The sequence below is a fragment of the Coptis chinensis genome, chromosome 6 (assembly GCF_015680905.1).
Source record: "Coptis chinensis isolate HL-2020 chromosome 6, ASM1568090v1, whole genome shotgun sequence".
Classification (NCBI taxonomy): Eukaryota; Viridiplantae; Streptophyta; class Magnoliopsida; order Ranunculales; family Ranunculaceae; genus Coptis; species Coptis chinensis.
The window spans coordinates 5,007,038-5,032,642 of record NC_141461.1 but is presented as its reverse complement, the minus strand read 5'-3'; the positions used below and the strand labels follow the sequence as shown (position 1 = coordinate 5,032,642).

General features: G+C 38.2%; 1 protein-coding gene, 1 long non-coding RNA gene and 1 pseudogene across 2 annotated transcripts; 2 read left to right on the top strand and 1 right to left on the bottom strand.

The window, feature by feature from the left end:
- Positions 1–984: 984 nt before the first annotated feature.
- On the top strand, positions 985–5,416 carry LOC147490970 (uncharacterized). Its single transcript, XR_015200290.1, has 2 exons — positions 985–1,074; positions 5,183–5,416. It is a non-coding gene; the product is annotated as an uncharacterized LOC147490970 (long non-coding RNA).
- Positions 5,417–10,338: 4,922 nt separating this feature from the next.
- On the bottom strand, positions 10,339–12,267 carry LOC147490969 (PyrD). Its single transcript, XM_086566743.1, has 2 exons — positions 12,133–12,267; positions 10,339–10,765 (listed from the first exon to the last, which is right to left on the bottom strand). Exon 2 carries the CDS (start codon positions 10,746–10,748, stop codon positions 10,449–10,451), a length of 300 nt encoding a protein of 99 aa, XP_086422869.1. The 5' UTR covers positions 10,749–10,765; positions 12,133–12,267; the 3' UTR covers positions 10,339–10,448.
- Positions 12,268–19,152: 6,885 nt separating this feature from the next.
- Positions 19,153–20,417, top strand: LOC147490968 (glucan endo-1,3-beta-glucosidase pseudogene; annotated as a pseudogene).
- Positions 20,418–25,605: the final 5,188 nt, after the last annotated feature.

Genomic DNA, 25,605 nt, shown 5'->3' with positions numbered 1-25,605 from the left:
CAAAAAATAAAAAAGTAAAATCCAAAACCTAAATTGGGTTTATTTTTCTCATCTTTTTCTCTTGCTGCCGCCCACCATATTGAAAACCCAGTTAACAGAGATAGTAAAAGAGCCTTTTGAATTTTGTTGGTGTTCATAGTACGTTGTACTCTCTGTCAATAATAGGTTGTGAAGGTGGCCTTGTTATCCGTAGCGCGTCATGAGCACCAGGCAAAAGGCGGGGCGGTTGAGCATAAGGACGGAAAGAAAACCCAAAAGAAAAACCATTAGAATAAAGATTCAATTGCATATATTTCTTAGCACCCTACACTTTCACTTCAATTGGACTAAGTGCCAATCAACCGGCGAAGCTTCGAGTTTTTGGTTGCTACTCTTTTCGAGGTTAATTGGTTTTAGTTTTGGATTCTTTTTGGGTTAATTTTTCTGGTTGGTTCTTTTAATTTATTTTACAGGTGTAGAATCTGAAATTACTACTAGAGAATAAAAGTCGGAAACATTCATTCTTCAGGTTGGTTCTTCTTTCTTTTAATATTCCTTTACATTTTTGCTTAGCATTTGTAGCATGTGGTGGTGTTGTTTTTTGGGTCTCTGGGGATGTTGAGTCCGTGTTTTTCTGTCTGTCCTGCTTTCTGGTGATGGTGTTTGTCCTCTGCCTTTGTGTAAAACTGTAAAATTAACTCAATGCAAAACATACGATTATGTGGGGAAAAATAAAACGGTACTTGGGTCAACAATGGAAGGACAACATTCACAACATGGTGACGACTTCATATTTGACTTTTGAGAATTCTTGAAAGTGTATCTATAAAATTTGTGTATTACTTGGGTTGGGATTTGATGCAAAAGCATGTAATTGTTGCTTGGCTTAGATACTGATTAAAATTCTTGAGGTCTTAGGATTTGTTTTATCATTTTGTTTTTTTTTATATCACTTTTCTTGAGTAAATTATGTTGATACTCACCTTATGATTATGACTGTTGGTTGTTCATCTAGTTACGGACATTTTTTATTCACAATGGCTTGTCAGTTCTCTTCAAAGAAGGTCCAGCAGCATACAAAGCCTACTATTTAAGGTAAGTTTAATTACATGAATGTTCTAATAGGACAAATTTGGTAGAACAAGATTGGGAGATGTATGATTCCAATAATAAATGAGACAAATTCTCAGTCTAATATGAGAGCCTTGTCATGAAGTGACTAATAATTCTTATTTTGTGATTTTTTTTTCCCTTAGTCCTAACTCTTGTGGTATGTGTCCAATAGAAGTATTTGTTTGTCAAATGCTCTTTCTTGTTTGTGCTCTTCAAATCTCATTTCTAGCTTCATATCCACTGCCTGACATTGATATTTCCCTGTAGTGTTGTCCCATATAAATTATTGATAATGGAATGAACCCTATTGCATGTACAGGCAAATGAAAACGTGGAACACTTCATTTGGGAAGCAAGGGAACTTAGCAAGATCTTGGATGAGTGGTAATTTATTTGTCCGCTTATGCGGTCGATGCATCTTCTCTTTATAAATGTACCCCTCGTATTCTCTTTGTTGTGACATTAGCTCTGAATTTTTGCTACTCATTTGGTTATGAAGGGCTGCTTATATCTGAAGGAAGTGTGGGAACAAGCAGCTTTCATCATCCATATACCTCAATGAAGTGAACCTTTCCTTGAACAAGTATGCAAAGTGCAGCCCGAGAATCAAGCCCCGATTGGTTCACTGGAAATTTTGTTAGGGATGAAGATTTGAGTCATTATTGAAGGAGGAAGGGATGAAGAGGGTGACCTTGAAGCGTAGCGCGGCGTCTCCATCAAGCCCTAGTTCTACAGTCATGGATGTAGTTCAAAAGATGAGGGCTTAATTGTATTCTTTCTGGTAAGTTCCTCGTCAGAGAGTTCTCGGCTCTCTTTGGTACTTCTTCAGTAACCTCCGCGGAGTGTATTGTAATATATTAAAAATAGAGGGTGAGTTTTGTTCTTTTATCACTGTTAGATTTCTAAGGGACGGTTGGGACCCCCACGATCTAAGAACCTCTATATAGGGGAGGTTTATGTTCTTTTTAGTATAGATTTCTAGCCCAAGCACGGACATGGTCTACTCTTCTCTCAGTATGGAGAGGGTATGGATGACACAATCCGGCAAGATGTCATCCCGAGGGGGGTGGTGGCCGTAGGTAGGTGAGAAGTGACACAAGTAGCTCCTTGTGGGACTGCTGGTGGTATGTTAATAGTCCCAAGGTCATGGTGTGCCTATAATTGCTGTATCTGACCCTCCATTCTCCATCTACTCACCGGGTGGAAACATCATCTGGTGTGTTAAAAACTGACCACAGATCCATTAGGCCATTGATTACTGAGAGTTCTCAAGTGAACAAATTAAGTCTGGATCAACCATGACTACTCCCCGCAACTTGTCTACCTTTAGTTCGTTGCTCAAAGTTAATATTGTTTTATTTAATATTTAGTGACAAGTTTCAGTTTATCTTATAAATGTATTTTGGTAGATTTTCTCCCGTTTATATGTTTAATCTTAGTTTTTGTGGGTTAACTAGTATTACGCACCCTTGTTGAAAACGCTTATTATCTGTGCAAACCACCTGAAAGATCTGCTTGAGTGTCTAAAACCCGTCCACTTTTGCATCAGGTATAGCTTACATTTGACTTGATTTGAATCAGCTAATACGTTCACCAATGTGGTCATGTGGATTTTTTCCTTTTGACAGCAACCAGCAGATTTTATAGCTTTCTTAAAATGTTTTTCTTCCCCTTTGTTCTTTTTCTTTTTGTAGTATATATATTAGAAAGCTGCTTTTCACGGACCTGGACAAATCCTCCATTGAGCATATTCTGAGACAGTTGCGTAAATTGCCCTGGAATGAATGCGAACCATACCTCATAAAATGTTTTATGAAAGTTCACAAGGAAAAATATAGCCAAGTTCACGTGATTGCTTCGCTTACAGCTGGTCTGAGTCGTTATCATGATGAATTTGCTGTGGCAATTGTGGACAAGGTAGGTTCCTATTCTCTCTCTCTAACAAAAAACCTCTTTATAATAGAGGTTGATGCTTACAGCCCAAGCAACTAGGCGTAAAGAAATTGAACCCCCCCAAAACCTGATGTAAGTGGAAATCGAACCCAAGACCTCCTAATACAACCACCAGGGCCATGACTAGTTGAGCTACTGGACACTTGACAATCACACACTCACAACATGCAGACTCACTCATAGTTAGGCTTTCACTTGACAATCAAGTGTTACTATTTAAAATAGGGATATTCAAATGTGATTAATTGCAGTTCTTCAGTTATATCAGTTGATCATTGTTATGTGTATACCTTCACTTTGTCCTAGCTTTCTTATAGATTGTTATGATTATTTCAGGTTCTGGAGGAGATTAGATTGGGTTTAGAGTTGAACGATTATAGTTTTCAGCAAAGACGCATTGCACATGTGTTTCTTGGGGGAGCTCTACAACTATGAGCATATAGATTTCTCTGTTATTTTTGAAACACTATATCTGATTCTCGCTTTTGGCCATCTTCACCCAGGTGAGTTTCATAATGGCAGAGACAAGAGATCAAATTTTGTACTTTTCGAATATGAAGTGCGAGCTTTCTAGGAGTCGTTACTAGACAATCTATCAGTTGTATTTTCTTCAAGGTTTAAATGATCCCGACTTTCATAGAATGAAATGTAAGATTGTGGATCATATTTCGGGCTTGATACTCTAGTTCTTTTGATCTCATCTTTAAAATGAGATAAACTTGGAGAAAAAGTGTAGTGTAAAGTTTTCAAATTGATTGTCCGAGATTGATTTTTTTTTTTTCTTGTGACTATTAATTATCTTTGTATATCGGTTTGCATTCGATCTTTCCAATTTTAAAACAATGCTTATATTTACTATTCGGGACTTCATTGTCGAGAGGGGCAAAAAATTCCCCTTGTACAGGTAACTTGTATTAACATCTTATCTTTGTGATATTGGTTTATTGCGATCCTCATTTTAATGTATCAGTATTGCTATATGCGATCACGATCAAAAAATATAGCAACATACCTTGTTTTTCTTGCGGTCGTGTTGTACAAACCAATCCACTTAAAGTTATTGTGGTTCCTGCTGTTGGAAAGGATGTAGAAACTGAACTAAGGGAGCATGACTTATCATGGGGAAAATTTTTTTTCGCATTGATCGAAACCGATGGTAATCGAAAGTAATCCATGATTTACGCTTGATTGGCTTACTTGAAAACGTCTCGTTTCATTATGGTTTATTGAAAATTTTGGGCTCATGTTTTAGACAAAATTGAGTTGCAAGCTGTTCATTGTTATCTAAATTTACACCTAATAATCCTTCTTTAGGTAAACTGGTCTTTGCGAGGTCAAGTTATTACAATCCGGTTTATCAACCAATAGAATCGTGACAAATATCTTGTTTTAAATCGGGGAACCACCGGTATTAAAATGTTTATGAAACTTACTTTTGGCCAAGCCTCTATCATGCTATATTGCATCTAACAAATTATTCCTTTTTTGTTATGGTATGGCTTCCTATAGGAGAACCGAAAGCTATTCCTTGGACACAACTTTCTCCCATCTGTTTTGCTTGGTGACTCATGGGCTCACCGTATGGCTGCGGAAGTGGAGACGTCTTCTGTTGGCCAACCAATTTAGGGTGGGTGATGGGACCAATTTTACTTTATTCATGCTTTCAAACTGGTACCGCTTTAGCCCTTTACCATGGCTCTCCTCTCGATCGAGGTTTTGGAAAATTTATTCAGGTAGTGGCCACCAACATGCAAATTATCCTATTACTTCCCTTAAAATGTCATTCTTCTTGCTATACATGAATGCCTTTATTGTTTCTGTTCTGTAATACATGTTTAGGATGCAGGGGTCACTCATTTGGGTACAGTACCAAACCTAGTGAAAACTTGGAAGAACACGCGATGTATGGAAGGCCTCGATTGGACAAAGATAAAGTAACCTAATGGCCCTAAACTTTTGTTCATAACGAATTTCGATAAGTTCTGGAAACCTAATATGTTCCTGTGCAGGTCATTTACGCATATAGGAGGTGTATAGTTTCACATGCATTGCCAACTTGAGTGTATATTAGGTTTATTAATGTTTCTAATAAATTTACTTACGTGATTTTTTTTTTTTTTTTAATTTGTTGTGCCAGATTGGTCGATTGGTTGCCAGAAGTAGTAGAATCAAGAAGAAGCTCCGAGTGGATGCTGCTCAAATTAGCATGTTATAGACATTATTTGTGGAATTTTAGTTTTGAATAATTCGTCTAAATTTAGTTGAACGTTGTTAAGATTATGTGAGACGATGTTTTTTCGCAAAAAATAGTTATGTGAATTCTTTAAGATCTTTTGTATTGAATGATTTAGTAATGAAATTCATTTTGTTATGATTTGTGGTGAATTGTTATAGGGTTACTGTGTTCTATAAAAATTGTTTTGGGTAGGATTATGTAAATGGAAATGTACATGTATATATATGAATTGCACCATTTGCAATGCTAAATGCGTCCCAAATAAAGTACAAGAGTTTATATCATTCGCAACAAATTTGGTGTAGCTAAAAGCTTTGATTCTACAGTAACGTAGACATTTTTTGCCACGCTTGGTGTGTGGCTAAATTTTTGGACGTCTTTTGCCATGCCAAATGTTCAGCTAAATATTTAAATTTCCCGCACTATGTAGGCAAATATTTAAACTTTCCGCAACTGAAATAGTGTTGCAAAAGGTTGCCTTTTGCGATGCCTAGTTGTGTAGCTAAAGGTATCACTTTTGCAACGCCATCCTAGTTGTTACAAACTCTCTTTTGCGATGCCATGCGCTGCAAATAGTTTGAAAAAAATTTGCAATTAATTTAATTTTAATAAATGAAGTAGCAACGGAATTAGTGTATTAGCAGCACCCTCAGGCGTCGCAACAAACTAAGAACATTTGCCACGCCACCTTTGGCGTTGCATTTGAATATTTGAGACGCACTTTTTAGCCACGCCTTTGCAACGCCATCTGATGCGTTGCGACAGATCTTTTGCCACGCTCAAAGGCACCTTTAGCGATGGAGTATGGCGCTGCTAAAACCATGCTCTGTTGTAGTGTGTTTAAGATAGTTTTTGAAATCTCCCCAAGATAGTGGTAACTTTTCAATAAAAGATGCTACTTGGAATAATTCATTAACTATCATTCCTTCTCATGAAATTCATGCAATACGATTTGAAGTTCTTGGACTTTGTTCATAACTGTCTTGGAATCCACCATCTTATAGTCAAGAAATTTGCCAACAACAAACTTCTTAACTGCTTCATCTTCGGTTTTATATTTCTTGTCAAGTGATTCCTACAATTCCTTTGCAGTTTCAACAATACAATACACATTGTACAATGAATTGTCCAAACTATTGAGAATATAGTTGCGACATAGAAAATCATAATTTTTCCATGCTTCGACTGCAGTGACAATAGCGTTGTCAGTCTCATTGGCCTTCAAATTAGGGGCTTCCTCTTGAAGGAATTTCGCCAAATTCAATGTTGTTAAATAAAACATCTTTTGTTGCCACCTTTTTAAGTCGGAGCCATCAAACCTCTCGGGTTTCTCTTGGGGAGTATGCATAAGAGCACTCATTTTTCTACATAAAAAGAATAACTTAGAATCACAAATATATAACTTAGAATGAATATATTATTGTCTTAAGATTGTTACCTCCTAAGTGTATATATTCGTGATCTCACAAAAAATTCAATGATAAAAGAAGAACTTATAGTCTTATGGAAATCAAAAAAAGAAGAACCGATTGAGTCTAGTGTTTCACACTATTTCCTTAAGACAATATTTCCCCGCAATGGTGCTCACGGTCTTGATAACAACTCCCAGGATACAACAATCAATCGTGTAGATGCAACACTACAAGTCTACACGCCTGGCGAACCGAAATTATGTTTGTACTCTTTAATTGAAAACTTGATGAAATTTGACAGAATATATGCACTTGTGAGTGTAGAATTGTGTATGTGAATGCATGATCCTCTTCCTTCCTTCAATGCATAGAGACTTTGGGTATATATTGTAACACCTCTATTTTTATTAATGTCCAAAATTAATTATTTTATAAAATGTAATATGTTATTGACTATGTCTTAAGTTGACTATTAAATTGAAGTGAATATGTGTGTTTCACTTTTTGGAAAAAAAAAAGAAGAAAAATAGTTTGTTTAGTTTGAAAATGGTGTAATAGGAAAGTTTTTAAGTTTTAAAATAATGTGTATAGATTTTATTAATAAGAAAACATTGAAAGAATAATTTTGTAATTTATGGGAGAAAATATGGAAAGATTTTGATGAGAAAGAAAATGTCTATAATTTGTAGAGAGATGAAGGCTTTTATTTGAAAAGAATGTGTAGAAAATTTGTAAATATGGGAATATCTTGAGTTTGTTTTAGATCTAAAAGAAAGAAGAAGAAAACAAAAGAGAGAAAGAAAAATAAAATAAGATTAAAAAGAATAAGAGAAAAAAAAAATAAGAAAGAATGAAGGAAGAGAGTATTTCTATGCTTAGTGTTTTCTTAGAGTTTTTCGTTGCTTAGTATTTCTTAGGGTTTTCTTTAATCTACATGGAGTACTTCTTTTATTGTTTGAATCTTACGTGGAGTGACGTTCTTTTTCTTATTGTTCTTTCGCTGAAGTGGGATATGCGGGAGCTGCACCAGCATTTATATAGCGTTTACGAGCAGGTTTTCCAGTGCTGGTGGGATTCTTCTCTAACTCCAACTTCATCTATACTCTCAATTCTTATCTCATCCGAATACTTTGAGTCCAATTCGTATTTAACTTCCTTTTATTACTATTATTACTAAACTGCTCCTACGTTTAATTTTCAACGGCATAATCCAAGTATCGCTATTCCGTTGGCACGCATCGTCGAATTCAAATTTCGTATTATTTCGTGACGCGTTCGGTACAGTTTTCGCCAATCGAGTTTTTTTGCAATTTTATTTCTGTGCATATTTTATTTTTTTCTGTGTATTTTCGGCCATCTTTTATTTAACTACATTGCGTCCCGTATACGTTAGTTTGACATTATTTCGTTCCCGATAATTCACGAATTTTTTTCGACAGTCAATTTTCCAATTATTTCTTTTCACACGACACTTCATTATACATTCCGCTCATTTTTCTTTCTTCTTTGCCATATGAACTTTGTTCGCATGCCAAAGAGGGGGCAGTGTTTCGACCCCCACTTACGTGGCGAACGTCCATTGGTAGGAATCTCCACTTTATTCGTTTAATCGACAAGGCTAAAGCCCAATTCGCAATACCATGGATCAATGTACAGGCCCATTAACTCATGTGTCTAAGGCTGAACCTTAGCCACATGGCTTGCCACTAATATACATTGATTTATGTCCAGATTTGTTTCTTATCAAAGAGATAATTATCAGTTGAAAGTTATAGTCTATCACAATTACTCAAGCTACAAGATTACTTGAGCTACAAGGACTCTCTACTCTACCTATATAAATACCAACTATTTTTCATTCAGAACTACGTTCTTGAGACTTGATCCCATCGATAATTTGGGTACGTAGGCAACCGAAAGGTGCAATCTCATCATTCTCTCAATCACCATCACTTTCCTCACTACTCTTCTATGTTATTCACCTCTTTCGTCATCACTTAGTGTTTTAATCATATTTGGTCGAAATAGTTTTGCAGAAGGATGGGTTGAATTGATTATTTATGCAAGTGTGACCCACTCTGTGATCAGGCCTACACCAGTGTAAGTATAGAGTAAATTTTACTTTTGTTATTTTATTGTTAGATGCAGTCGATCTAGTACAGTTTGAAGCTAAAGCGCCTCGGTGGAGGAACTAGATGCCTTAGCTTATTGATTATGTAAACATATGTATAAGCTTGTTTTGTATGTTAGGACTACTCATACCAGCATTGTTTATAATGCTGACCCGATTTGCATGTTTGCTTATCGAGTGTGTTCATAAAATGAACATAGTCAATAAGTCTTGACATGAGTAGTGTTGAAGAAGGTTGATTGTTACTTGTGGTTTGTGTTAGCGTCTCATTACAGAATATGTTTTGTTTTCCCTTGAGGTGCAATAGATTTTTAGTTGAGACAAGATTTTGTATTTTCAATTGTAATTATAATTAAAGCGTTGTTGAAAAGAAATTTGTAACTTAATTATATTTGTGAATTTTTGTAATGAATAAGACTTTTGTTTATGTAAAAAATTATTAGTTTCAAATTATTAAAATAATTAAACGGGTGATGGGTCTTTGAAAATTGAGAGTGCATCACACCTCAAAAATCGAAGAGTAGATAACAAATATTATTTTTCCAATTTTATCGAAATTAGGAGTGTGACATATATATAGTTGTCAAGACACTCCCAACAGGTGTGAAACCTATTGGAAAAGGTTGTACCCTTTTGACCGAAAAGGCTTCACGCCTGTTAGAAAAGGCATTATGTCTTTTAGACATCACAACCTTTCAAAGCATTGTCTATTAGAGACATTCTCCAAGAGACACCTATCTTGTTTGAACGGTCACACATCCATTTGATTCACTCATACATGCACAAGAAGTTACATAACAACCTAGCTACACATAATTTTTCCATTCAAAATATCCAACAACATGTTTCTTACCTTTCACCATAATACAAAATATCCCGATATATCACGATATTTGGAGATAACTATCCAAATTTTAGAAAAAGATATATAAATATCACGATATATTTAGAGATATATACGACTGCAAATATCGATAATATTTTGACGATATTTGCGATATTTGTAGTATTTAGAGATATTTGGAGATATTTTGTGTATATAACAATTTTATTTAATATTTACTATTATATTTCAAATAAATATAAATAATGTATCATGATATATCAAGAAATATCTACAATATCTACAATATTTATCGATATTTTAGATATATCTACGATATTTGCATGTGAAACAATATCAAATATTCCCAAAGAAAGGGATATATCCACGATACATATCCAGAAATTGAATATCGATAAATACTCATATCCTGATATTTTGTACTATGCCTTACACTACTATTAAACTCCTAGAACATCTTAGAACATGAGAAACTTCAAAATGACCACATTACTTCGAACTTAAACCGATAATAAGTTTGAAGTCTAAACAGAAGAAAAAAGGAGTATCCCAGTCATAGACTCATAGACTCATAGTGCCTGTACATATACCATCAAGTCGATGGCACAACAAACTTTATCCATGTATTGCAAAGATTAATCTTGAGAATGATAAACAAATGAAAAAAATATGCACAAAAGGGCACGTAATTACCAAATAAAAGTGATTACAAAGTTCTATTCAACTATTTAAGCATCCCTTCATAGATTTTCCCTAATCGTTATCTTCCAATGTTGAGAACTAACGCTCCATAACAGTTTCATCGAAGTTCCAGTCTCTCACAAGATCCCTTCTCACTGCTCGGCTGCGAACTAATCTTGGTGTGCCCATAAGACCTTGACCATTGGCCATAAAAGGTTGTGGGGTCACTTTGGAGGATGTAATCATGGCGTTTGTTGTATCATGTGCTAGAGAAACTTTCCTGGTCAAGCAGGTGATGATGGTGGAACATCGGCCCTCGTTGTCGGAACTTGAAACAGAGTAACTCCTGAAAGATTGTGTTGGACTGTCACTGTGACAGACGAGGCATGCTAGACTCATCCTAGACCTTGGAGTACCTTCAACCACAGAAAACAGTAGCGTCATCAATTGAAGTACACACACAGCAGCAAACTTCATTATCAGAAAATGTATTTATGGTATTTTTTTACACTACCACATATGTTGCCAGCACTCTTGTATAATAGAGTCTGTGCAGCTGTTTTTCGTGAATAGACGTGACACAAAACAAGATATGAAAATGGGAAAGAACAATATTTATCTTCTATACATTGGAAACCAATTTGCTAGTGGAACGTAAAAAGACAAATTCAGGCAAAAATGAACTTACAAATTTGAACATTATGAAAATGCTACTCAGTAACTGAAGCATGATTAAGATTTTTTTTAACCATAAAAAAGATGGTCAAGTATGATAAATTATCGAAAACACACAAATTTTCCATTAGCATGGAAAATATGTTGACTATGAGAAACTGATAGTCTCTTATTGGCTCGACTTTACACCATAGTAGCATATCGAACTTGTTAACATCTGACTTAAGAGCATCACTCATGTCATGAAATTTTCAGCTCATTTTATGAATTTTGTCGGTACATATATTCAGGTTATGATTCAATGTCGACAAGGCAATTAGGTGGCTTGCAACAACAATACTACTCATGCTCTCAAGATAGGGAGAATCCAGTCTTAGATGTTTTTGAAGATCTACGGTGTTGCCCTGTACATGATTTGTATCCACCATAATTCTATTTTGTTAGTACGTGTAAGAAATAACTTACTACATTGTGATTCAAATTTCCAAAGCAGAGCTAGATTAAACATAGTTGTACCAAAATACCAAATCAAGGATGATTTACATCTACCGAGTTGGGAACAAGAAAACGATAGAAGAAGGGTTATGTAATGTTTCATTGACAGAGGTGCTAGCCTTCCTAAATTGCACCTTGCACCTAGATAGATGCCTGTAAGTCGTAGGATGCTTGAATCGAATAAACAGAAGAAGGGTTAAAACAATTTCAACGATACATCACACAAGGTAAAAGAATACAACTCGAGTTCACGAATTTCGCTTAAATTTAACGAGTAATTCAGGTTAGTGAGAGCTAAGCTGATCAGATTACAACAATCATATCACCAATGCCTTGATAAGAGATGCATACTAAAACATTAACCCCCTATACACCATCACCAGAATTACTCCATCACAGTATTAAATCAACACCCAAATTGTAAAAACCGCATCTTCTAGACAAATCATCAAACAACATAAATCAACAAGCCCATATCTCAAAACTCCACAAATCAAACAAATATATATATATATATACAACAACAACAACAACAACAGATCTAAAGAAAGTAAATTTATTATATTATAGAGTTGATAAAAGATCAAAAGAAGAAAATATTTGAGAGAAGAACCTGTTTGTTATTATTGTGGACGAAAAAGAAGAAGAGTGAAGACTTGAGTCTTCTGTGAAGAGAAAAAACGTGATGTGCCTTTTTTTTGGAACAATGACAAAATATTCTTATTATTATTTTTTTTTATTATTATTGAAATTTGAAAACCACTAAAATTTAATAAAGAGTTCAATTATTTGCACACAAGAGTTTGAGAATAGAGACAAGGACATTATCGAAAAAAAAATAGACTTGCCGAATTATTAGTAGCTTTTATACATACTTATTAAGATTTGGAGAGAACACCACACTAACTTAATATGTATTGAATCATTGAGAGATTATTCATTGAGGTCAGTCTAAATAGGAGGAGGTTACCTTTGTATACAACTAAGTAACCTCCTTTCAAAGATAAAGGATTATAAGGATAAATACCAGATAGAGGGTTATCAGTATAAACACCAGATAGATGACTATCAGGATAAACACAGATAAATGGTGGGCATCCATATAAGCCCACATATTTCATAACATTCCCCCCTTCGATGTCCACCATTCTTGTGGAAATTATAGTGGATGCATTTTTTCGTAACATTCTTCTGGATGCTTTATAACTATCCAATGACAGTTGCCTCATTAAAACCTTGCTAAGGAAAACCCAGTGGGAAAAACCAAAGCGAAGGGAAAAAGAGTACAACATTACTCAGAATCATTGTGACTTGCTTTATACTGCTTCATTAAAACCTTTACTAGGAAAATCCAGTGGGATAAAACCTAGATAAGGGAAAAGAATACAGTACATATGTCCTGGGACACATTCTTTAGGATGCTCCCCCTGTTCTATTACTCCCCCTGATAAAGACAAGTCTTTATATGGCTTGGTGGTGAACTCTGCGCATGCCGATCCCATATACAAACTTTTGAAATGTATGCTTCGGTAATGATTTAGTGAAAAGATAAGCAAGGTTGTCGCTGGAACGAACTTGCTCCACCTTAATCTGCTTCTTCTTCTGAAGTTGATGAGTGTAAAAGAATTTTGGCGCAATGTGTTTTGTCCTGCCTCCTTTATAAATCCTTCTTGAATCTGGGCTATACAAGCTGCATTATCCTCATAAATAATGTTGGGAACACCTATTATAGAAGGTAATTGACAAGAACTACGAATATGCCAAATTAATAACCTTAGCCATACACATTCACGACTAGCTTCATGAAGAGCTAAAATTTCAGAGTGGTTAGAGGAAGTTGCCACTAAAGTTTGTTTAGTGCAATGCCAACAAATGGCAGCATTACCACTAAGAAATACATACATGTTTGGGAATGACCCTTCTGAGGGTCAGATAGATAACCAAAAACTGCATAACCAACTAGATCATAGTCATTAGTGGAACCATAAGAATAAAATAGTTTCATACAAGTTATTCCATAAAAATATCTCAATATGTGTTTGACATCATTCCAGTGTCTAAGTGTATGTGCACAATTATATCTTGATAAGAAACTAATAGAAAATGCAATGTATGATCTTGTGCACGTATTGTGCTAGATACATAAATGCACTAATTGCACTCAAGTATGGTACTTCAGGACCAAATACTTCTTCATTTTCTTCTTTGGGGCGATATGGGTCTTTCTCTGTATTCAGTGACCGGACAACCATTGGGGTACTTAATGGATGTGCCTTGTCCATATGAAAATATTTCAAAACATTCTCGATGTAATTAGTCTAGTGGACTAATACACCACTAGAACTTCTCTCGATCTGCAAGTCGAGACAAAGTCTTGTTTCCCCAAGGTCTTTCATCTCAAATTCCTTCTTTAGGTATTGAGCAATTATCTCGAGCTTTTCCGAAGTTCCAATCAAATTTATGTCATCCACATAAACGGCTAGTATTGCAAATCCATTTAAGGATTTCTTTATGAAGACACATGGGTAAATTTCATTGTTTGCATACCCTTCCTAAGGCAAATATTCACTAAGACGATTGTACCACAATCTTCCGGATTGTTTCAAACCATACAATAAACGTCTTAGTTTAATTGAGTACGTACTCCTTGATTTTGCATCAAGCAAACCAAATCCTTCAGGGATTTTCATGTAAATATATTTGTCTATGTCCCCATACAAGTAGGCAGTCACTACATCCATGAGTCTCATATCTAAGCTTTCGGAAACTGCTAAACTTATTAGATATATGAAAGTTGTAGGGTCCATAACAGGAGAGTATGTTTCTTCATAATCAATCCCAGGTTTCTGCAGAAAACCTTGTGTCACAAGACGTGCCTTATATCGAGAAATTTCATTTTTCTCGTTTCGTTTTCGAACAAACACCCATTTGTAACCTACAGGGTTAACACCTTCTGGGGTTTGTACTATAGGTCCAAATACACCACATTTATTGAAAGAGTTTAATTATGCTTGAATAACAAATTCCAGATTGGCCAATCTTTCTTTTATCGACAAAACACGTGGTTTATTTATTTTTCATCATTGTCCTTTGATGTTCCAATAGCTATACTATAGCTAAATATGTCATCCATGACAAGTGTTTTTCTATCCCACAATTCACCTGAACATGCATGGAATATTGAGATCGATCTCTTCATTTTCAGGTACCTGTGCCTCTTCATGGCAACCATATATAGGCATTTCAGTGAATTTGGATATTTGCACATTTTCATTATTTGTTTATGGAGCTCCAGCCATTAGCTGGCTATTATTTGGACAAGATGGTTCCTTAGTTCTCATGTCCTAGGAGCACTCTCTTTGGATCCTATAGGTCTACCACGCTTTTAGCGTATAGTAGATTCATTTGCCGCCATGTTTGGACCCCATCCAAATGGAACATCAATTCTAGCTGGCACATTCATGGTTACTTTTACCATATCATTAAATGCTTAGGCATTTTCTCTGCAACCACTTGCAAGTGTATCATTCTCCTTATCTCATATAGTCATATTCATTGTTTGGATCCTTAATGAGACAAAGGACGTGATCCAAGTTGCTTCACGTTGTTTCTTAGAGAAACCATTGCTTTTCTCCCCCAACGACGGGAAGACTGTCTCATTAAATTGACAATTATGTAATACAGACTGTCTAAGTGAGCTTCTTGCTCCCAACGTTAGATATGATACACAATGTCTTTCTCATTTATGGGTATAGTCTACCGGACATATATCTATAATACTTTTCTCCATTTATATATCCATACATTTTAACATAAAGCAAAATAAATTTGTAAAGATTGATACTAGCACAAGTATATTAAAAAAAATAACACTTGAGATTCATAATAATGAAATTCAAAATATTAACGACAATCAAGGCCTAGACTTTCCATGAAGAGAATACAATATTAACTATAAACATTCCATGAACTGGTAATAAAAATATACTTAACTAAATAAATCATTCCAAGTATGAAAGTTTGCTCATCAAACTTGCCCATTGCTATTTGGATCCTAATACTGAACTTCAAGTCCTTATTTATGTTAGAACTTCAAGTTCTTGAAAACAAAATAGCTATAAAAACGAATTGGGCCTACATAAATTACCACTATAATGGGCCAAAACCGGACCAGTCTTTATGGGTTGGACCTGACCAAGTCGATATAGTCAACCAGACGATCTTGGAATTTCATGTTCCTAAAAATTGAATCTTTGGAACTTCAAGTTCTTAAAAAAATAGATCTTGGAACTTCGGGTTCCTAAAAAATCGACCTTAGAACTTTTGGTTCCTAAAAATTAGATATTGGAATGTCAGGTTCCAAAAAAAAAAAAAGATTTTGGAACTTTGGGTTCCTAACAATTTAATTCTTGGAATTTCAGGTTCCTAAAAAAAATAGAGCCTTCAAAGATTTGTACCGGTCCCGCTATGGTGGATACATTTTGTAGATTAAAAACTAACTCTAAGAAAAACTTATGGTTTTTCAGTATTGTGTGTGTTGTGGCACTGTCGACTAGACATAAGTTATCATCTCAATCATGTTTTCCATGATCCATACTTTATAGAGAAAATCATAGAATAAAATAAATTAAGGTAATTAGAGAATCACAAAATAATAACTAATACTTTCTAATTTTAACTCAAACTAATATTCTTTTGTATTTTGTACTTTCCGCTTCTTCAACTTGTAAGTTTATCTAAATCTTTTATACATTATGTTTTCTTTAACAAAATTAAACTAAATAAACGACATTGTACAAAAGTATAGACAGGGCAGGAAGTCACCATTGACGGGTGAGAATGTGAGATGAACTTAAACGCCCACTCTACAAAATTATCTAAGGCTGTAAACGAGAGCCACTAACACGATCCTTCTCAGAAGAGTTGATATAAGTTTTACAGAGGTAATACACCCTTTCGATTAGTGATCGGAAACAAATCTTCAGTGTCTTGATGACAACTTCACACAAATCAAACTCAACTTGCAAGGTATGCTAGATTATCTTGATCTAACATGTGTAAGGCGCACTCAATTACTCATAGTGTAAGTAATCAGTTGCTTTCATGTTTTCTCGATTAGCTTGAAGTAATTGTTAGTAGTCATGTTTGTTGGAGTTATCCCTCACATGAGGAGAGAAAACAGAGCTGGAGAGAAACGGAGTGAATTCGGCATCGAAAATGTCAAAGCCAGCGCTTCATAAAGCGCGACCCGACTCATAAATTTTCGACTTCGATTACATTCCACCCATCTCAAAGAAGCTGCCAGCAGCGCCCAATATTTGTGGGCTTATTTCGCACAACAATGAAATTTGGTTTTTAGAGATAAAAACCAAAAATCAAGGTTTTGGAAAAACAAGAACCTAACAAGTCAGAAGGATTGGAATCCAGACTAAACAAAGAGAGAGAAACTCAATCTTGAAAGCTATCAAGATTGAGAGAGAACATTTACAGAGATACAACCCTGTAAAGAGATAAGAGTGATCTAGTAAGGTGAGAGACTGAAATGAGAGATTGTAATCTTCCTTCCCACTTTATTAAGAACTGGCTCTTGTGGAAGTACATCATCGTTTAACCACCGGTAAATCTTTGTGTTGTGGTTTGCTTTTACTGCTTTACATTATTATCTGTTGTTAATAGTTATTTAGCGAGTTGGGCATGCTAGTATAGGTTGTAGTTGATATTTAGATTTTGTCCGGAGTATGAATTGAGTTCATATACAAATTATCTGTGTAGTGGGGGAATCGATTGGTATTGGTATAATCCCCAACAAGTTTTTCTCCAACATGATAATCACCTTAAATGCACTACTACGTACCGTCTTATTTATAGGGCTGGACAGAGTTTCCTCCTTTATTTATATACAGCTATCACTCACATGGTACTGTACATTTGGATTATGACATAGTATAACATAAGTTTAACCAAGACAAGGGTAGTTCACTAATTAGATAGTTTCCTATCTTAGATTATTTATCTATATCATTCTTTTAAAAGACCCACACCGGCCACACATGATATCTTGTAAGTCATTAAGATCGCAACACAGCTAACTTGGCATACAACCCACAAACAATGCCTACTTGTATGATAATAGTATATGTGTTTGGTCTGTGAGTAGTGTGTTTGTCATGCTAAAACAGCCAGCAAAAATAGTCGTCAAGCATCAGCATCGCACAGAGCGTGCACATCAACACTGATCGGTGGATAAACACCACAACATGGGAACAGAAATGTTAACCTAAATAAATGTCCAATTTTTCATTGAGGTCAGTTTAAAGAGGAGAAAGGTTACCTTTATATACAACTAGATAATTTCCTTTCCAAAATAAAAGATTATCAGGATAAATACCAGATAGAGGACTATGAGGATAAACACAGATCAATGGTGGGCATCCATATAAGCCCACGGATTTCATAACATTGTTATTATTATTATGCATTGATCAATAATTTTGAAATTTACAAAATTCCGATAATTTGGAATATGTGAAACTTGCGAAATTAAAATGTTTCGGAAAATCTCGTGATCTTTTAGATACCACAAAACTTGGGCTCATAGACTAGATACGAGTATGCGAACCATGCTACGCATCGGTGTTTTTTCAAATCTTTAAACCTGTCGCTCTAGCATCTCTCTCTGATAGTATGATTTTTTGAATTCTAGTTATAATCTAAAAAATAATATAAAAACATTAAGAGGGGTTGGATATAATTTGAGTGACGTGAATGAAGTTTTCTAAATTATTTTAAATAATATGAAGCTAATTCTAATTTCAATAAAGTGATAGAGTTTTTGGTAAATTGTTTAAAAATGAGGGAGATGATTAGAATAATTAAGGGAGGTGGTTCTAAAATCATAAAATAGAGAGATTACAAATACACATTTCGGTTTTCCTCCTAAAGATCCGGCTATAATATAGTGTAGAGATAGGCTTGGGAGTTGGGAAGTGGGAGCTCAATAAGAGCAATTTATTTCCTCCCCTTGATTTTGGATGTTTTGAGAGAGGAAAATGGTTTTCTTAATATCACACAAATGCAGTACTTATTACAGAGATTCTAATGTATAATGATAATAACATATTAAGTGCAATATCAAATCACCAACCATCCATACATGGCAAACCAAATCTCTAACATTTCAGGAATATATCCTTTATATAAACCTGGAATTCCTTAGTAAAAATACTACCATAGCACCATATGTTGCACACAGCATAGGTACAAAGAATAATACTAGAAACATATGGAGCATATTAACCATATTATTAATTACTCATTAGTACATTTCATTTGAAGCAGTCTTAAATATACCACGTAAACAATCGATACCAAAATAGCTGTACCAAAAAGACAAATTAGAACCTCATTTATACCACGTAAACACTCTCAACATAGTTACCCTAATCGAGTAGCTGACCTTCCTGTTAAAGAAACATAAATGGACCATTAAACGCCTATAAATTGGGTATATACCGGTATAAGCTTCAATTCATTACACTATTTGTTGAAATTTGATCTGAAATTTTTCTTGTTCTTCTTTTTGTTATTTTAGCACCTACATTTTGGTAAGTGAAACGGCTAAGAGGACAGAAATATGGGGTCTATTTCAAGTCCTTTGGTCCTCGTAACTCTACTGCTTCTGGCTCATCAAGTTTGCTTCAACAGTAAGTCAGCTCGATTGAACGTTGAAGTTCTATCAGCAATTGTTACATACGGTTTTTTTTACGTCCTACTAATTGTTATCAAGAATATATTTCTCTCTAGTACTAAAATCATTGTTTGCTATAATGAAGATAATTGATTATGATTATATTTGATTTGCAAAGCATGAATTCTGCTTACGAAATATTTGTTCCAAATGTATGTATTTCGTCTATCTAATATTGCAAATTTGATCTTCTGTATATTCCAGGCGCTCAACAGCTTGGTGTTAACTATGGTATGGTTGGAGATAACCTTCCATCCCCACAGGATGTAATAAGCCTGTTTAAAAGTAATAATATTGGAAGCATTAGACTATTTGAACCAAAACCAGAAGTACTAGAGGCACTGAGAAATTCCGATATATTGGTCTCACTTGGTATGAGGAATGAAGACATAACTAGCATAGCATCAAGCCAAGATGCAGCCAATTCTTGGGTCAACACTAATGTTGCTCCATACAAAGACGAAGTCACGTTTCGTTATGTCACGATTGGAAATGAAGTTATCCCTGGACCCTTTGCAAAAGATGTCGCAATGGCCATGAATCACATTTCGAATGCTCTTATTGCTATTGGACAGGTTGGCGCTGAGGTTACGACAGTGGTCCCAGCTACCGTTCTCGGAACTTCTTTCCCTCCTTCAGCTGGTGCGTTCTCTGCTGAGGCACTTGGTCCTATGACAGACATTGCAACAGTCTTGCAACAGACACAAAGACCTCTAATGATCAATGTGTATCCATACTTTGCTTTAGCTTCGAATCCAGACCAAATTTCTTTGGACTATGCATTGTTCCAATCGCAACAACCTATTGTTACAGATGGTCCATTGAATTATAATAACTTGTTTGATGCCATTGTAGATGCCTTCAACGCGGCATTAGAGAAGATCAATTTGGCAGATGTTCTTGTTGGTGTATCTGAGACTGGATGGCCTACTGCTGGTAATGAACCTTATACTACTATAAGCAATGCACAAACTTACAACACCAACCTCAAGAAGCATGTAGCCGAAGCTGGTACTCCAAGAAGGCCAAATGTCCGTATGGACTTGTTTATTTTCGCCATGTTCAATGAGAACCAGAAGAATGGTGGGGCAGTTGAGCAGAATTTTGGTTTATTTTATCCCAACATGCAACCTGTTTATCCCTTGTTTTGAGCAGGACTTGGATTATTTTATCCCAATATGTATTATTCAATCTAAATATTGGTTTTAATTGAAACTGGATGCTTGATAGTATCAGGATTTACTTAATTTTTTGGGCTAATTCGATCTTAATTTATGCAATGAAAGCCATTGAAAGGTGTTGTAATAACTCTCGACAACATTTGTCCATGTTCTAATACAGTATCAGATCGAGTAATATAGTAAGGAGGCGAAATTCGTTCTCGAACTCAATTCCTCTTAATAATCCAATGAAAAATCATTTTAAAAAGAGAGTACATGCACTAAAGTTTCAAATTCAAACTTAGAACGCTAATAAAAACGTATTGGCACCACACTTTTCATTTATCATTTGGTAACTCCCTTATAACACAATGCAATCTCAAATACTCAATGACATCTAAGAATAGGACAACTTTGGCTTGTCATTTACCAAGATATGGGGATGGGAGATTTGCGCTCATACAATTTGTTCACAGCAACCTAGGATCAAACTTAAAAACATGATGATGAGTGTAGGGGAGTGATATTCTCTATCCAGTACGCGCTTAACATGGTGGAACTAATACACCGACCTATGGTCTCAGGTCGCATCCATGAGCCAACATCGCGCCACAGGACAGATCGCAACATCATGCGAACTACGCCAGGCAATGACACAGACCCCCTATCCATAAGCAATCATGACTGAAGGTGTACTTGCACTCATCCTAACTGTCAGTCACTGGTCACGGCCGCAAGCTACTCGCACAGACTGGCACTCCTCATCATCACAGCAGACCTATGTAGATATTTCTCACGTGCTCCCATGATCCACTCCCCACGTTGGTGATATCCTTTACACGTGGAGGGTTAGGATACACTCTCGATCTCTATAAATACCTCTCCTATGAACTACGCCAGACCTGATTCTACTCTGACCCCAAGGACCCAGAGTAAGATCGTGAGGCGGTTAAGCTCTCAAAAGCGAACTTCGGTCTCACCCATCCATCCATATCAGTCCCCCAGAGACTGTTTGTAAGGGAATATCACATCACACCTTTACATTGGCGCCGTCTGTGGTCTCGATTACTTGAGAAACCAAACCACTTTACAATCAGAAGCCAAAAATCAAAACAAAAGATTCTCGAGCCCACGAAGCATGGCAAGCCCTCAAGCTCAATTCCACACTTTGGCGGACCCGGCTAGGAACAATGAATGAACAAATTGCCCAACTTCGGACAAAGCGTCACATTCGTGCACAAGTTGAGACCACGAGCCCACTACCGGCAGCGAAGGCGGCGTCATCAGCGTCGATCAGCGGATCACCGAGCTAAACCAAAGGCTCGACAAGAATGCGGTCAAGAAAGATTCCACCCGGATAGTGCGCGAGAAAATCTGAAAACCTATCGTGCATCTCCATTCTTTTTGAAGTACTTCCACAAGGTCTCCCCTCCAGATTTTGTCCAACCCACGGTTCCCCTTTGTATGGCGGTCGCGACATGCCCAGGGCGGCATATAGCACGATATGCTCAAAGCCTTGCACTCTACGGTAGCGCCAGAGTTGACCATCTCCGATCGCGGGCTCTTTCGGCAAGCTTAAGGGCGGCCCACTCGATTGGTTCTTCTCCCTCGAGCGGACTCCATAAGAAGCTTTGAGCGACTTACCCGACCTGTTCGCGAGCGATCATTACCGCATGAGGCCTTAAGAAGGGTGATCTCAATTCACTCTTCCCATTTCGCTCTAGGCAAGGAAGAAACCTACGGCTCCTTCCTAAAGCCGGTTCAAAAAACGAACTCTTGGACATGGAAAGCGGCCTCAAGGAATCATTTTGCCATGATGGCTTTCACAACCGCTGCCGCACCCGCCCAACACCGACCCCTAACCGGTGTCGCTCTTGAAAAGACCAACCCGAAGCGTTGGCGGAATGCGCGCTCGAGTGGATAAATACATCAAGCTACAAGAGGCTTTGCTAAAAGCAGAAGCGGGAAGAAGAAGAAGCGAGAAGAGGGAGAGGTTCAAAGTAGCATCATCCTCTAGGAAGCGACCAACAACAAGGCGACCTTCGGACCCAAACCAAGAAGTGATCGGGAATTCGCCGTGCTCACGCGGATCTCCTAGCTACATACTAGAAAGATCAAGCGTTTGTTGCATTCTACCGACCCGGAGATAAAGGCGACCAACGGTCGCCCGGACCGACCCTCTTGCGCTTTTCACGCCAATTGCCCGCGAGACCGGCGTATCTTTGGGGGCTCAAACATTATTTGCGAGGAGGATCCGGTCGGTGAAATTTGGGCACATCAAGCGATACACCAATATACCGGACGGCGACTGCGCCACAAACCGATGGGCCCCCGAATGCTTATTGAGTCCCCACCCGAAGGGCGTTAGAGGCCTCAAACCCGCCCTCACGGCGAGGGCGTTCGGAGAAGCAGCGTCCCTCAAGATCGCCGCCAACCATCAAGAGGCGATGCAATGAGAACCATCCACATGATCACCACACTGGGGCGATTCCGTCTCAAGTTAGCGAAAAAAGAAGGCGCGTCGGTGCCCTCCATGAAGTGTACAACTTCTCTTCACAAGCCGCACCCGCGCCATGCAGTTCAAGGCGTAGAACTGGAGACATCACATTCTCGAGGCCGACCTCAACAAAGTCTGCGCCTCCGCGATAACGCTTTCGTGGTCCACGTCAAAATCGATTATTTGGGCCGTCAAGTTTAGTTTTGATCGATCCTAGTAGCTCTTGTGATATTTTGTTCTACCACACGATCAAGAGATGAACTGAAGTCGGTCTTCATAGACCCCATCGCACCCCTCTTCGATTCAAGCGGCTCGAGGCCGATCCAATAAGCGACATCATACTCCATCTCGGTGGGTTTCAGGAAGACAAAGTCGGCTTCAACACGCCTTCGGCGTCCTAGATACCAAGTCGTCTGGCAACGCCATTCTAGGGCGGCGGTGGATACATCAGATCGCGGGCCGTACCTTCCCGTTGCACCAAGTCATCCGTTTTCGGCCCAGAGGGAATGATGGAACCGAAGCAACCCATTTCGAGGCCCATCATTGTAACGGATCATCGCGACAAACAAGACCACGGAACCTCCCATCTCCGTCGAAGCGAGCCTACCGGCTATCAATGGCCAAAGATTTTAGTGGTGAGGTGAGAACTAAGCGGCGCCAAAGCGAGCGATGGGGGCTCCAACAAGAGTTTCCACTCGCGCCCCGATCTCGACCACTACCAAAGCAAAGGTACCGCGCGGTGCAACTCACGGAGGTCGCCCCGGAAAGCATCATGAACAAGCAAAAAGTCGAGATACCACCACCACCTCCCCTCCACCCGGAAGAATGGCGGGGAACTACGAGTTCTTGTTGTCACAACAACAATGGCCATTATTTCCGACCACATTTGTGCGTGACTACGATGGGCGTCAGTTCCTCCGGCCACTCCGGCCCGACCAGTGAACCAACACCGAGTCTGCAAAGAGTAATCCTCCAGAGAACGCTCAAAGCGCACAAGACCAAGCACCGACTCAAGACAAGCAGCAAGTGAACCTGGGAACCGAAGACGACCCTAAACTCGTCTATGTGGGAGCCAACCTTGACCCACACTTAAGGCTCAACTTGTAAATTTTCTATCCATGAATAAAGATGTGTTCGGCTTGGTGGTATATCGATGTGCACGGTATAGACCCTAGTGTTGCATGCCACTGCTAAAGCGTCAACCACCGGTGCCAAACCGGTTCGGCGGCGACCTAGAAGATTGTCTCTACGCTTTCAAAAGTAGTCGGCGATGAGGTTGATAAGCTCAAACAAGTAGGGTTCATCCGCATGAGGTTGACTACCGAGTGGGGTCGCAAAAACATAGTGGCGTTCAATTAAGAATGGCGATCCGCTGTCGTCGTCGACTTCACCGGCGTCAATCAAGAAACTCCAAAAGCGACTTCCCCCGCAAGAATCGACCAACTAATTCGACCAAACTTGTGGGCGCGAGCTGCTATCATTCATGGGCGCCGGCGTATAGTGGGTACAATCCGGATACCACTAGGTGAAGAAGATCGAGGAAGACATCATTCATCGAGCAAAGGAATTTATTGTTACAAGCGTCCTCCCGTTCCGGACTAAAAGAACGCGGGGCGACCTATCGGCGACTAGTAACTAACATGTTCGGGACATGTTAGGGGACACCATGGAGGTCTACATCGACGATATGGTTGTCAAATCAAAATCGACCACCTTGCTTCGCCTCGAGCAAAGCGTTCTCGAACTCACGACGAACGGAATGAAGCCGAACCCGGAGAAGTGTCTTTTCGAGGGCCCGTCCTCGGAAAAATTTCTCGGATATCGGGTCTCATGGCGAGGTATCGAAAGCAAATCCGGATCGATTCGGGCGTTCTTGGACATGCCCCACCAAAACAAAAAGCGATCTGAGAAGTTGCCGGGCATGGTGCGACACTCAACGGTTCATATCAAGAGCATCCGACAAAGTGCCGACCGTTCCTACAGATACTAAAGAAAGGCGAGCAATTCTCATGGAGCGATCAATGCCACCAAGAATTCGCCACCCTTAAGGAGTACCTCCAACACCTCCGCCCCAGCCAAACCAGCGGGCGGAGAAACTTTGGGGCTCTATCCGGCGGTATCCGATTTAGCCATCGATTCGGTCCTATTCAAGGGCGAGCACAATTCAGAAAAAGCCAATCTACTTCACAAGCAAGACACTTTACTCCTCAGTGAGAAGAACTACTCTTACATAGAAAAGCGGTCCTTGCTTTGTTATACTCGGCAAGAAAATTCAGACCGTATTTCCGGGCTCATCCAATCAAAGTCTTGACCGATCTCCCTTTGAAGAGGATTCTTCACAAAGAAAACAAAACTACTAGGATGGCAATATGGGCGAAGAGTGGCGAGCACCACATGGACCGTCAGTCCATATCCTTGAAGAAGTCGGTCGTTTGTAGACTTCCTAGCAGATTTTCGGTCGGCGACCCTAATTGGGAGGCAAAAGCAGGTCGCACTCCAAGAAAGCGAGCATGCAAACGTGTCGGGTCTCTCTGCGTCGATGGTTCCGGCAACCACGGAAGGCGGTGGCATGGGAATCGTTTTAGTCTCCCGGGAGCTATGGTAGAAAGCGGTTAAGTATGGACCCATGGCGTCAACAATGGCGATCTGAAGCACTAATAATGGGAATGCGTCTGGCCCGAT